This window comes from Protobothrops mucrosquamatus, unplaced genomic scaffold (genome assembly GCF_001527695.2).
Source record: "Protobothrops mucrosquamatus isolate PMUCROS unplaced genomic scaffold, P.Mucros_1.0 scaffold59, whole genome shotgun sequence".
Classification (NCBI taxonomy): domain Eukaryota; kingdom Metazoa; phylum Chordata; class Lepidosauria; order Squamata; family Viperidae; genus Protobothrops; species Protobothrops mucrosquamatus.
The window spans coordinates 1,813,864-1,828,766 of record NW_015386438.1 but is presented as its reverse complement, the minus strand read 5'-3'; the positions used below and the strand labels follow the sequence as shown (position 1 = coordinate 1,828,766).

The 14,903-nt window shown below is 38.2% G+C and overlaps 1 protein-coding gene across 1 annotated transcript in view; it reads right to left on the bottom strand.

The window, feature by feature from the left end:
- LOC107283950 (collagen alpha-3(IX) chain-like) overlaps positions 1-10,793 on the bottom strand; it is a gene marked incomplete at its 3' end in the record, with an annotated part of 16,453 nt that extends 5,660 nt beyond the window's left edge. Inside the window, exons 1-5 of the mRNA XM_015811938.1 lie at positions 10,758-10,793; positions 5,230-5,283; positions 4,623-4,676; positions 3,714-3,767; positions 2,809-2,862 (exon numbers count right to left, since the gene is read on the bottom strand). Of these exons, the coding sequence (XP_015667424.1) occupies positions 2,809-2,862; positions 3,714-3,767; positions 4,623-4,676; positions 5,230-5,283; positions 10,758-10,793 (252 nt within the window). The remainder of the gene's footprint in view (positions 1-2,808; positions 2,863-3,713; positions 3,768-4,622; positions 4,677-5,229; positions 5,284-10,757) is intronic.
- Positions 10,794-14,903: the final 4,110 nt, after the last annotated feature.

Here is a 14,903-nt window from a genome sequence, read left to right as displayed (position 1 = left end):
CCTCCCTCCCTCCCATCTCCTTCCTTCCTCCCTCCTTCTCATCTCCTTCCTTCCTCCCTCCCTCCCATTTCCTCCCTTCCTCCCTCTCTCCCATCTCCCTTCTTCCTCCCTCCCATCTCCTTCCTTCCTTCCTTCCTTCCTTCCTTCCTTCCTTCCTTCCTTCCTTCCTTCCTTCCTTCCTTCCTCACACTCCTGTGCAAGAAAGCATGAAGGTGCCCAGGTTGACTAATTCTTGATTATGACTACACGTAGTCCTCAATTTACTGTCACAATTGGCACCAGAATATCCATTGCTATGCAAGGCAGTCATTAAGTGATCCACGGCTAACTGATAACATTTGTACCATGGTTAAGTGAGTCACTGCAGTCCTTAAGGGAATCATGTGACGGTTAAGCAAACCCAGCTTCTCCCGTTGACTTTGCTCGTCGGAAGCCGGCTGGGAAGGTCACATGGTGATGTTGATCACATGACCCCCCCGGGATGTTTCAAGCGTTATACATACACGCTGGGTGCCAAGCGCCTGAATTTTGATCACATGACCACGAGGACACTGTGATGGTTGTAACTGTGAGGACTGATTGTAAGTCCCTTTTTTCAGTGCTGTTGTAAGTTTGAATGGTTGCTAAACAAATAGTTGTAAGTCAAGGACTACCTGGATTTCTATGATATTTGAAACTATTTGTAAAATAGAGAACTACTTTTGAAAGTTAGAATTTGTCCGAAATGGTATAGGGTTTCCTGCCTGAACAGGGGGTTGGACTAGATGACCTCAAAGATCCCTTCCAACTTTATTATTATTATTATTATTATTATTATTATTATTATTATTATTATTATTATTATTATTATTATTATTATTATTATTATTATTATAGATTTGAGGTTTGGAGCAAGGCAAGTGCCTGAAGGTTGATGCCTCTAAGATTAGAAAAAGGCAATTATTGGATGCCTTTCTCCTCTTTTTTTACAAAAAAACATTGTAATTGCACACATAGGAAAGTCTTCTCAAATCCCTTCTCGTCTGATTCCAAAACACGACATTTACAAGCTGCAGAAGACTGCTTGGGTTTTGTATACACATCAACACAAACCAAATGGGAGTTTAACAAATGAAAAATGTAATGAAATGAAACATTGAAAAATGAGAAAACTGCAAAACACTTTCCCCCCCCTCATTAAAGTCAGAGTAAAGTATTGCTGGCTCCAGTGAATTTTAAAGGTCTTTTTTTGTAAACGTTCTGTCAACAACAGGGCGCACTCTTCTGATCCATTACAAAAACATTTTTTTTAACCAGGTTCACAAACCACAGAACTCAATGCATTTCATAAATAAATAGTCTTGTGTATCTATGATGGGTAAGTGAACATGGAAAATTGCAGTCTTATTTATTTTAAAATGCCCCCGTTTTCAATTACTTGCTCTGACGATTTGTATTCGTAGACAAGCACACAAGCATACAAGTATAACCAAATCTGGGTTCAAGAATTAATGCTTGCATTTTAAGCTCACTTGGGAAAAATCATGTCACATCAACACATCCTTCCATTTATTTTTATCGTGAGCTTTAACAAAAGGATGGGTGGGTGGGGGGAATGACTAAATCTAAGATCCAAACACAAAGTGGAAGGATTGTTGGTTGGAACCAGTAATGGTAAATAAGAATTGAAGGATCCTTGATGCTCTCTGATCTGGGTTGTTTCCTTACAATGTTTCATTACCCAACTAGATAGCATTATCAGTGCTAGAAGGGAGTGGGATGTGCTCTCTGTTTATATATTAGTGGTTTGCTCTTTCAGTTCCTTGATTAACTCAGAGAGCATCAAGGATCCCCCAGTCCTCGTCCTCGTCCTCGTCCTCCTCATCCTCGTCCTCGTCCTCCTCGTCCTCCTCCTCGTCCTCCTCCTCCTCGTCCTCCTTGTAAATCCCACTCTCGTCTAGCACTGATAATGTTACCTAGTTGGGTAATGAAACATCTGCAAGAAAAAACCAAGGTCAGAGACCACCAAGAACCCCACAGTCCTCCTCCTCCTCCTCTTCCTCCTCCTCCTCCTCCTCCTCCTCTTGGTAAATCCCTCTCCCTTCTAGCACTGATGATGTTACCTAGTTGGGCACTGAAACATCTGCAAGAAAACCACTAAGCTCAGAGACCACCATCAGATTTCCTGCCTGAGCGGGGGGGTTGGACTAGATGACCTGCATGGTCCCTTCCAACTTTATTATTATTATTATTATTATTATTATTATTATTATTATTATTATTATTATTATTGGCAGGTGTAGATGTTTGATGGTATTACAGATATCGTCGCAGGATGGAAGCAGTTCCTAGTAAGGCCGCCTTTTGCAATTGACTAATGGCGAATTTGTCAATGCCAATGGTGTTCAAGACGTGCTCCAGTTGTTTTGGGATTGCACCCAAGGCGCTTATTACTATTATTATTATTATTATTATTATTATTATTATTATTATTATTATTATTATTATTATTATTATTATTATTATTATTCCCACAGTCGTCCTCTTCCTCCTCCCCCCTCCCTGCAAACCTCACTCCCTTCTAGTCCTGATGATGTTACCTAGTTGGGTAATGAAACATATAACAGAATAACAGAGTTGAAAGGGACCTTGGAGATCTTCCAATCCAACCCCCTGCTCAAGTAGAAAACCCCCATACCATTTCAGACAAATGGCTGTCCAAAAACAACCAAGCCCAGAGAGCATCAAAGACCCCTCCTATAAATCCTGAGCTACAAATATCCTCCTTTATAAGTAAGAACTTGAAGACTTTTAACGGGGACTACGAACCTTCTCACCGTCCAGTCCATGTGCTCCATCACTTCCGTCTTTCCCAGGAATGCCCTGAAACAGGGAAACAGGATGAACAGGCAGAAAGAATGATTTATGGATGGAACATGAATGAATAAATAATTGTCTATCTGTGCCTGGCTGAGGAATTCTGGGAGTTGAAGTGCACCCATCTTAAAGTGGGCTTCAGGTTGCTGGCTGAAGAATTCTGGGATGTAAAGTCCACCTATCTTAAATTTGCCCAGGTTGAGAAAAACTGGCTTATGTTAAGGAATGGCTGCATTGATGATTGCGGTTGATCAGAGGTCTTCAAACTTGGCCCTTTTATGACTTGTGGACTTCAACTCCCAGAATTCCTCAGCCAGCGTGCCTGGCTGTTGACCCCTGGCAGTTGATGAACCCTCAGCTATAAATTTTGTTGGATGGTTTTTAGTGTTCTTCGATTATTGCATTGTTTTGGTGTTCTTACGTTATTTCTTAATTCTTTGTGATCCGCCTGGAGTCATATACAGTATTTGAGATGGGTGGACTATATAAATGAGAATAATAAGTAAAAGATTTGTATGAGCACAGCTAATGGGAGACTTAATTCCTTGCACAGAAAGAAAGGGCAAATATGCTGGCTCTGTAAACTGCTTAGAGAGGGCTGTAAAGCACTCTCTAAAGCGGTATATAAGTCTAACTGCTATTGCTGTTTAGCTATATAGGTAACTTCATACAACATACTACATTAAACTTAAATTGTAAATAGTCCAGAGTCGCTGAAAGGTGGGCAGGATATAAGTATAAGAGGTAGTCCTCGACTTACGACCTCAATCAAGCCCAAGTGAGGCATTGCTAAGTGAGGCATTTTTTTAACTCAACCCGCATGTTGTTTGAAGGAACTTGGCATAAAAATGGCTTACAGGTTCTCCTCGAGGGCCAACACTCCCGGGAGCTCCGTTTGAACCTGGTGGCCCCTAGAAAAAGAAAACAAGAGAATTTTCTAGAAAACATCAATCACAACCAAGGAAGACCTATCAAGTCCTTTAGCAAAGGCAGTGAATACAGATAGTCCTCGACTTACGACCGCAACTGAGCCCAAAATTTCTCTCGCTAAGCAAGACAGCTGCTAAGTGAATTTGCCCCGTTTTATGACCTTCCTTGCCACAGTTGTTAAGTGAATCATTTCAGTTAATGGCTTCCCCATTGACTCAGCTTATCAGAAGGTCGCAAAAGGGGATTCACATGACCTTGGGACACGGCAACCGTCATAAATATGAATCAGTTGCCAAGCGTCTGAATTTTGATCACGTGATCATGGGGATGTTATGGCGTTCATTAAGTATGAAAAATGGGCATGTCACTTTTTTTCAGCGCTGTTGTAACTTTGAATGGTCATTAAACAAATGGCTGTAAGTCGGGGACTATCTTTAGTGTAAACCAGGGGTAGGCAACCTTGGCTCTTTTATGACATGTGGACTTCAACTCCCAGAATTCCTGAGCCAGCCATTCTGAGGGAAAAGGGAGAGGTTTCCAAGCTGAACCATGCTGGCTCAGGAATTCTGGGAGTTGAAGTCCACGAGTCATAAAAGAGCCAAAGTTGCCTAACCCTGGTGTAAACTGAATTTTAAGATAAATTGGTTTGAATTATATTTTTTCTTTTTCTTCTCTTGCACTGCTAATTTCTGGGAGTACTTCTTTTTTGCCTTCTGCATAACATTGCTTATCTCTAAAGCGAGTAGAGGTTAGGTGCTTGTTAGGCACACAACTCAGACCACTTTAAACCACCACAACAACATACATATGGAAAGTAGGAATTTCATTATGCTTACCACATCACCTTTTGGCCCTCGGAAACCTTGATGGCCCCTATCACCGCGGGGCCCCTGAAATGGTTAAACAGAATCCATTACACATCAGTACTCCCTCTAGTACTGGTCAAGCTCTGATTTACACTGAAGTAAAACAATATTGTACTCTTAAGAGTGCTGAATCTTAATCGGTGCCCCCCCCCACTCAAAGCAACGTAGATGGAGAAAAAATGGGGTCTTTCCATCTTAGTATTTGGAGGAGATTCCAAGAGAAGAAGAATATCTGGAACTCAGAGCTGAACTATGTAGTTTGTGGTGCTCTACCATTGCAGACAAACGGTTGCCCAATTAAAAACCTCCAGTTTTGGACACCCACAACTTCTGGAGGCAAATCATTGCACTGATTAATTGTTCTCACTATCAGGAAGTTTCTCCTTAGTTCCAGGTTGCTTCTTTCCTTGGTTAGTTTCCATCCGTTGCTTCTTGTCCTGCCTTCAAGTGCTTTGGAGAATAGCTTGATTCCCTCTTCTTTGTGACAGCCCCTCAAATATTGGAATACTGCTATGTCATGTTTTGGATATAATATGGGCTCTTTGGGGGAAAAATGCAATATAAAAAGAAAACCTACCGCTTTTCCTGCAGGCCCTGGCATTCCAGGTTGCCCTCTGAATCCAATGTCCCCCTGAAATTAAAAAGACAGGATGATAAAATCTTTGCCCAACAGGGGAAAAAAAACTTAATATGTTAACAGAAAGGGACACAGATATTTTGTGTCCTTCCTGTAAAACAGGGGTCTTCAAACTTGGTCCTTTTAGGACTTATGGACTTCAACTCCCAGAATTCCTCAGCCAGCATGCATAGCTGAGGAATTCTGGGAGTTGAAGTCCACAAGTCCTAAAAGGGCCAGGTTTGAAGACCCCTGCTGTAAAAGAAGCCATTACTATTACTGTTGTTGTTGTTGTTGTTGTTACTGTTGTTATTATTGTTGTTGTTGCTGTTGTTGTTGTTGTTATTAATCATCGCACGGTCAGCCAAATGTTTAGACTGGGTTTGGCATTTTTGTCCATGTATTGAGTCCTTCCCAAGAACCTGGGATAGGCAGATGTGGATGTCTGATGGTGTTACAGATATCGTCGCAGGATGAAGCTGTTCCTAGTAAAGCTGCCTTTTGCAATTGACTGATGGTGAATTTGTCAATGCCGATGGTATTCAAGTGGTGCTCCAGTTGTTTTGGGAGTGCATCCAAATTACTATTGGTACTACCCTTGCTTGCCTTTGTCACAGTCATTCTATTTTGATTTGTAGGTTTTTGCATTTTGTAATCTTCTCCAGTTTTTTCCCTTCTATTCTGCTGTTTCCAGGTACTGTCAACAGCCACTATCCAGGCAGCTGTTAAGTCCAGGGTGTTATGTGGCAGGTGCCTGTCTATTTGAATTCTAAGAGCGATTTAACTTTCTTCTTCTTCTTCTTCTTCTTCCTCTTCTTCTTCTTCTTCTTCTTCTTCTTCTTCTTCTTCTTCTTCTTCTTCTTCTTCTTCTTCTTCTTCTTCTTCTTCTTCTTCTTCTTCTTCTTCTTCTTCTTCTTCTTCTTCTTCTTCTTCTTCTTCTTCTCCTTCTCCTTCTCCTTCTCCTTCTCCTTCTCCTTCTCCTTCTTCCTTTTTGCATATTCTTGGAGCCACTATTAATAGAAAATCTAATTAAAGAATTTCTAAAATATGTGCTACAGCCCAGGTTAGGTAAATACATAATCAGGGAGTTATTAATGGTGCTGCAATTAATTAATATGCTTCCATTGGAGCCATTAAAGCTGATTAATGTTCTGGCATGTACACACCAAAATGAAACTGTAGTTAACAAATCAGTGACCCAAGAGATAACTGTACATCCTGTGGAACCATTGCATGCTACCATATCAAAGCCTCATTACAGAATTTTTAATGGAGTAATTGTTCTGCCCTAACAGCTGATGGTTAGTTCAGGTGATGGGTCATGCAGATGAAGAATTAACAGAGTACAGTGGAAGTAGTCTGCTCTTCATTTAATAGTTTCATTTAATCAATGGAAAGTGCCACTAGAAGCCCAAGAACAGCATTCAGAAAAACATTAGACTGCTATTTGTTTCACCAAGATTGTTGGAGCAAAATGGAGAAGGACACATGTTGGTAGGAATGTGTGTTTCTTTCATAAAGCAGGGTGAAATGATTCACTGAGGTAATAATATTCAGGGGAGACATGACTGAGAATGCCCCCATAAGATATGAGTTCTCTTTCACATGTGCTAAATCATGCTTCTCATAAATATGGGCCAGAGTGACCAGGCTTGCTAAGAATTATGATAGAACTCAAGAAATATACATCCATAATAATTCCCCATCAAGCTTGAGGAAAGCTTTGAATAGAGTATCTTATGGTCTGTTCTAGGTTGTATGCTGCTATTTAATTTATAAATAATTCAAATGAAGGAGTAAAAATGTTATTTATCAGATTTTCAATTCACAGAGATGGGATGGGGAATAGTAAACTTTTAACAGACAGTGTCAAGATTCAGCATGAACTTGCTGGAAACCAGCAGAACCTCAATTCAACAAATGTGAAGCAATACATTTAGGTGGGAAAAAAATCAAAACATGAATATACATAAAGTGAACCAAATTGGGCAATACTATATATGAAAAGGATATAGATGTCTTGGTAGATCATACTACACGTGAATCAATGATAAGATGAAGCTCCCAAAAAGCAAATATCAACCTATGTTGTACCAACAGAAGCATGATGCTAAAATAGATGAGTCCTTGTTCTTTTCTATTCTACATTGGTTACATATCTAGAATATTATGTCTAATTCTGGGCACCATATTGTAGGAAGGATGTTGACAAAGTGGCTTATGTTCATAGGAGAGCAATTAAGATTATAAGTGTCTGGAAAGAAAAGCTTCTGAAAAACAGTTGGAAGCATTGGCTAAATTAGTTTAGCCTTCAGAGACATAATAACTGGCAGCTTGTGAGAAGCTGGCATGTGATACTAAGGACATAATTGTTCCAAAAGATGAGAAGAAATAGATTTAAAGTACAATGGAATAGATTTCATCTGGACATTAAAAGATAAAATGGCACAAACTTTTGAATAATGGAACAAGTGTCCTTAATAAGTATTGGACTCTCCATCATTGGAGAAACTGACACAAAAGAAGTGATGAAGTGTATTCTATATCCTTATAAAATTCATAGCTTAGGAAGCTAACTTGACTTCTCTAGAATAGCAGCAGAAAATACACTGCTATATGGAAATCTGTATATTTCAAGCAGTACAGCTATTGATAAACTTTAACACATCTGCAAGACTCTGCATTGGGGAAAGAAGCCGTAGGCAAGAGATTCTGGAAATAGTGCAAATAAGAGCAAGAGAGATGATTAGAGGGCTGGAAACATGAAGAAGGTTTGCAGAATTGGGTATGTCTAATTTGGGAATGTCTAGTCTAGTGAAAAAGAAGGACTAGGGGTAACGTGATAGCAGGGTTCCAATATTTCAGGGGTTGCCACAAAGAAGAGGGAGGTCAACCTATTTTCCAAATCACCAGGAGGCAAGACAAGAAGCAATGGATGGAAACTAATCAAGGAAAGAAGCAACCTAGAACTAGAGAGAAATTTTCTGACAGTGAGAACAATAAACCAGTGGAATGGCTTGCCTTCAGAAATTGTGGGTGCTCCATTACTGGAGGCTTTTTATAAGAGTTTGGACAGCCATTTGTCTGAAATGGTATAGGCTCTCCTGCTTGAGCAGGGGGTTGGACTGGAAGATCTCCAAGGTCCCTTCCAACTCTGTTATTCTATTATTCTAACTTGTGACTGTAAATATCATTCCACTGCATTGAGTGATGGAGATGTCCCAGTGCTGTCCTCAGGAGAGAATGACAACTGATAAGTCCAGTGGTAAATAAGACTAATGTTAAAGTTGGGTTGATTCAGTAATCTGTAAGTCTGATGAGGTAGACACAAGTCACAATATAATTCTCCTCCTCTTCCTCTTCCTCCTCCTCCTCCTCATCTTCCTCCTCTTCCCCCTTTTCCTCCCCTACTCCTTGATTTAATTAAATATAAGGAAATGGTAGATAAATGGCTGGACATATGTATATGTGAAATGTGTATTTTAAATATTTACATATTTAAATACTGTATTTAAAATATATTTTGAAATAACGCTTACTATATTTGTGCTTTAAGTATATTTTCATTTATCCTCACTGAAAAATATGTTCCTAAGTAATGAGTTGTATGTCATCTATTTATATATTGTAAATCTTGCAAAAGCCTGTAATATCCACTATGCAGGCCAATCAGGCAGATGACTAGCAGACAGCAACCATGAACACCAATTAGCAGTCAGAAAATATGATGAAAGATACTTAATTTCACAACATATAGACAGTCTTAAGCATAGTTTCAACTGGGAAACTATGAGCATCCTAAACCAAACCAAACTAAATGAAATAAATGGCTAGGCAATTCCTGAAAGTTTGACATTCAGACAAATCAGCCATCAGTAGACACATAGAGATAAACCATATTTACACACTATTCAAAAAAGTCAAATAAAAAATTAAGAAAAAAAAACCAAAAAGACCAGAACACATCTGCTAGATCAGGGGTCCCCAACCCCCATTCCATGGCCCATTGCTGGGCTGCAACCCATTTGGAGCCAGGCTGCAGAAGTGATGGGCGAATTTGCAGGTGAAACTGCATTTGTGAAAGCAGTGCTCGTATGCCCGCAAAACAATCCCACAAATTGGTTAGTGTATATAAATAGGAACGTTACCCTATTTAGCTAAATCTTAAAATCAAAGGGACAGTTTCAAACCAAATTGTAACTTTATTAAGCAACCTGGCTTCTGAATGAAGCAATCCCAATCAAATGGAGGATAGTTTTCAATTTTCCAGGAATTGTAAAAGCACCCCCAAATTTTAAGAAATCACAGAATTGTTTCCGTTTTGTGTGTCAGGACAGAGGAAATAGGAGAGGAAAGGGCTATAAGTGGACAAAAGCTACTTTATAATAACAGGGAAATAGATCCTGCATTCTGCACATTCTTTTTTCCACAATAAATAAGATTATATTAAAAAGGATGGTAAATGCCCCAGTGTAACTTAATGGATTGTTGCAAATGGCTATAGGAAAACAATGACAGAGCTAAAGGGAACTTTCTCAGAACATTTATTTAAATAATTGTCTTTTTTTAATAAATGGCCTTTAACTTTATCCAGAAAACAAACATATACGCCCACCCACACAAATAACATTTCTCACTAAACAGCTAAATGGAGAATTAATTAATCCTTCTTTTTACAATTTCGAAAGACATTTTTTTCATCTTATTTTTTAAAAAATCACCATACCCCTATGAAACTTAGTAGCATTCTTCCTTGCAAGAGGGCCAAGACAAGCTTGCCAAAAATCACCCAATTTGATTCATGTGAGCAAAATTACAGATACATTACTACTTAAAACAACAATGGAATTTAAGCAATCTAATTCCAAACCCCCTGCACTTCTTTTTTTCAGAAATCAGACAGTAATAATCCTCTCAGAATTATATATTATTTCTTCAAATTTCATCTCACTCAGTTGCAAAATAAATTTAGGCATACTTGTGTTTTTCCCACCAATGGGAAACACACTTGCTTTGAGCAAGTGGAGTATTGATTTGCCACGTGAGCAAAATCATTTTATTTGCATTTAATTTTTGGTGGGTTAAATTATTCAGATGAACGGTTTGTCTTGAGACAATATGGTTTTGCGATGGAAGAATGTGCTGTTATTCATTTCTGATTTCTGCCAGGCCAGGAACCAATATATTTTTTCTCCAAAAAATCAGGTTGGCTTTATTTTTCAAAAGTGCATGAATGTCTATATGTGTAAATCTGGGAGACAGAAGAGATCGGGTCATTATTCTTTATCTTTGAATGTTAGATGCTACTTGACTTTGACATCAGGGTTGACTAATGCATCTGGCTGATAGTTTTCATCCTTAGACTGAAACATAGCCTTTTTTATTTATATTTATTTAGGTGACACTCAACTCACACCCAACTCATTTCTAGTCTTCTGCTCCCCATTCTCTCATATTGTAATTTTTTAAAAAATTTTGCTATATCTTACCTGGTGTAGAGTTCTAAAGAACTTACACATCCTCATTTTGGCTATTTGATTGAGCTTTGACTTCACAATGTCTCACAGAGTTATCCAGAATTGACTCTGTTTCTTTATTTTTGCTTTTTGGGATGGGGGTGCCCTGGAAGTTTTTGGCGCAGGGAGGCCCTGATTGAAAAAGATCATGGTTAACTTCCTTAGGTGTTTCTGCAGGCTTCTGTTTCTTGTTTAGCAGCCAAACTAAATAAGGACTGGAATGCAAGGCATGATGTGTGTGGTTAAGGCACAGATTTTGGCTGTATCCTGAAGGGGAATGTAACAAGGAAGAAAAAGGAATATATAAGGCTCCTAAATACTTTGAACTTTCATCTTTCTGCATCTCTCTGCAGCACCATCCTAAAATTGTATGCAATATTATTTTTGATCTATTCGAAGGTTGGAACTTTCCATAGATAAACTCCTGTTTGACAGAATGTAGACACCGCAGCAGATTTGAAGGCATGTGGGGGAGAAAAAAGAAAGAATGTTAAGCAAATCCATGTGTCAGGGAAAGCAAGATGGAGGCCCACAACAGAACGTTGTCTGCACAAACTACTTTTTATCTCACTCTGTTATGCTTATGGTTCAAAAGGTCTATCTTCCATCCTGACACTGCTTTTCACCATACAGAGGGGTTCTTTTATTTAGTCTGGAAATAAGCCAAATATCTTGGATAGAAATTAGCAAAAAAATAAAAATAAAAATCCATTTCCACCATCCTCAATCCTGCAACTACTCTGGGCACCTATTTCCCATTAACTTCTTTATGCTAAGGATTTTTTTTATCTGGGTTGAAAAATGATGCCATCATAACTGAACTGGGACCATACTGGTAAATATTACATATCAATTTATCAGGGGAAATGGTTCCCTCAACTTAAACCAGGGTTGTAGAAAAGCAAAAACTGGTGATGCTTTAATTCCAAAACACAAACAAGGAGCTACACACCAGTCTCTGCACTGAAATCCATGTTAATTATTTCATTTTGGGTAATTAGCAAATTATAAACCTGTGTTGTTTTATTATTAATCCCATGAGATGGGATTTCTCATACCAGAAGAATGTTTGCTTGGATATTTCTTATTATTATATTCACTACCAAAGTTCTGTACCAGTTGTCCTTGACTTATGACCTATTACTTAGCAACTGTTTGAAGTTACTACAGATCCCCCCCAAATCTGCTTTTGAAGTCCCCACATCACCTCCTTTATAGTCACGTGACTGCATTTGGGGTGCTTGGCAACTGGCCCACATTTATAACCATTTATAACCATTTGCAGCACTCAGCATTTTACAACATTTTTGCTGGAAATAAGTGTTTACTTATGGTTTCAGGCAAAAACTACCCAAAAGCAGAGCCTCCTCAATGACAGAGGTGAAAAAGGCCGTAAAATTGGGTCCAGTCACATCATGATCACCTTATGATCACCTAGGACTGTAACTGCCAGACTCAAGTATTGATGCAGCTCCAGGACTACCTGTAAATAAATACAAATATTCATTTTTTCAGTAATTTCCATCAAAATGTAGAACTCAGTGTTGAGAAGGATTGTTATGGCTGCTGACCATTGGTGTGCAGTATATGAGTTATTCTCTCTAGAACTCTTCAAAAAATGTAGGGACACATAAAAGCCCTTCTCTTTCATCAAAGCATAAAAGAAACAGTTCACACGCAAGAAAATAAAGGTAATAATAATAATAATAATAATAATAATAATAATAATAATAATAATAATAATAATAATAATAATAATAATAATAATAATAATAATAATAATAATAATAAAAAAGTTGGAAGGGACCTTGGAGGTCATCTATTCCAACTCCCTCCTCAGGCAGGAAACCCTATAGCATTTCAGACAAATGGTTGTCCAGTCTCTTCTTAAAAACTTCCAGTGTTGGAACATTCACCGCTTCTGGAGGCAGGTTGTTCCACTGATTAATTGTTCTAACTGTCAGGAAGTTTCTCCTTAGTTCTAGATTGCTTCTCTCCTTGGTTAGTTTCCATCCGTTGCTTCTTGTCCTGCCTTCAGGCACTTTGGAAAATATCTTGATTCCCTCTTCTTTGTGGCAGCCCCTGAGATATTGGAACACTGCTATCATGTCCCCCCTCGTCCTTCTCTTCATTAAACTAGACATACCCAATTCCAGCAACCGTTCCTTATATGTTTTAGCCTCCAGTCCCCTAATCATCTTTGTTGCTCTCCTCTGTACTCTTTCTAGAGTCTCAACATCTTTTTTACATTGTGGTGACCAAAACTGGATGCAGTAATAAAATTAGTACGTTTGTCAAGAAGTGACTAGTCAGCATTTTAAAAAAAATCATAGAGTGAACAAAATCCCTTTGTGTGTGTGCAAAAAACGCAAAATGTAACCTTATGAGACCAAAGCATACAAGAGAAATGAACACATTGTTCCATGCACGTGTTTAGAAATACTAATCATTTTTAATCATTTAGAAATAATAATTCCACTGCTGATACCTTTTCCTATAGGACAGATCCAATAATTGCTGCTAAATACATGTTTCTATTTAGCCATTGGTTTTCCCTGCTCATTGGGTGTGGAATTGTTATTCCACCACAAAGATTGCCAACCAGCTCAAAAAAATGATTACCTGAAGGTAGTGTGCTGTTTGCTTTTTCCAAGAGCGCCCCAAAGCATTTCATGTCCTTTTACTGCAATTAACAGCTGATTAAAAATCCAGGCGTTAATCTGCTGTAAATGAATGAGTCAATCATCATGATTAATCAATTTTCTTTCAACTCTAATTTACCTTTTGCGATGGTCTGAGAGCTAACCTAGGGAAAAGAAAAGAGTGGATATTTTCATTTAAGTGAACAGGAATCATTACTGGTTTCAGTTTTTGTTTTTTGCAAACAACTTAATGATATATGAATAACTGCCATTCTTAAGTTGCCTGCAAAAAAACCCAAAACTAAAACTAAAACCAATAATGATTCCTATTCAGTTAAATTCTCTCTCTCTCTCTCTCTCTCTCTCTCTCTCTCTCTCTCTTTGTGTGTGTCTGTGTGTGCATATAACAAAATATTCCAAGATTTTCTACTGAGTTCTGTAACATTTTTTGCATAAGATTTCACATCTTAGAGAAGCCTAGAAAAGCATGAATGTGTGACTTAAAAATGTAGAATCTGAGGATGTACTTCTGAAAGTAAACTCCAATTATTTGATAGACAGCTCCTGCTCCAAACAATTGCATTAGTATTCTGCTGATTGTTTCATCTATTTTATACATCTGTTCCCTTCGTCTTTTCAGTAATATCTATTGACTGGTGATGCTTGTTTATTTTGGGTTGTAAGAAAAGAGACAAGAAAATAATGGCAAGTATGTCAACTGGCTCAATCCCATTTGCTTAGTGAAGTCTTATTTTTTGTGCAACTATTTACAAGTAAAGATCAACTGGATTTAACAGTGCTTATTTCAGATCCTATATACTTAAAATGGGGAAAATGATATAGATTTTAACTAATATATTGACAATGAGCTTAATGATTGAGAAAAAAACACTACTGTTTGCTCTAATACTATTAGTATAAACTAATCTTTAATCTCATTTTGCAATCTATCCCAGATTTACAATACCCATATCATTGTAGCCTAAACTTAAGGTATTATGAACACAAGTAATCATATTAGGGGACTGAAGGCTAAAACATATAAGGAACGATTGCTTGAATTGGGTATGTCTAGTTTAATGAAGAGAAGAACGAGGGGGGATATGATAGCAGTGTTCTAATATCTCAGGGGCTGCCACAAAGAAGAGGGAGTCAAGCTATTCTCCAAAGTGCCTGAAGGCAGGACAAAAAGCAACGGATGGAAACTAATCAAGGAGAGAAGCAACCTAGAACTAAGGAGAAACTTCCTGACAGTTAGAACAATTAACCAATGGAACAATCTGCCTCTAGAAGCTGTGAATGCTCCAACACTGGAAGTTTTTAAGAAGAGACTGGACAGCCATTTGTCCGAAATGGTGTAGGGTTTCCTGCCTTAGCAGGGGCTTGGACTCAATGACCTCCAAGGTCCCTTCCAACTTTATTATTATTATTATTATTATTGCTGTTGTTGTTGTTGTTGGTTGGATTCAGTGATTTT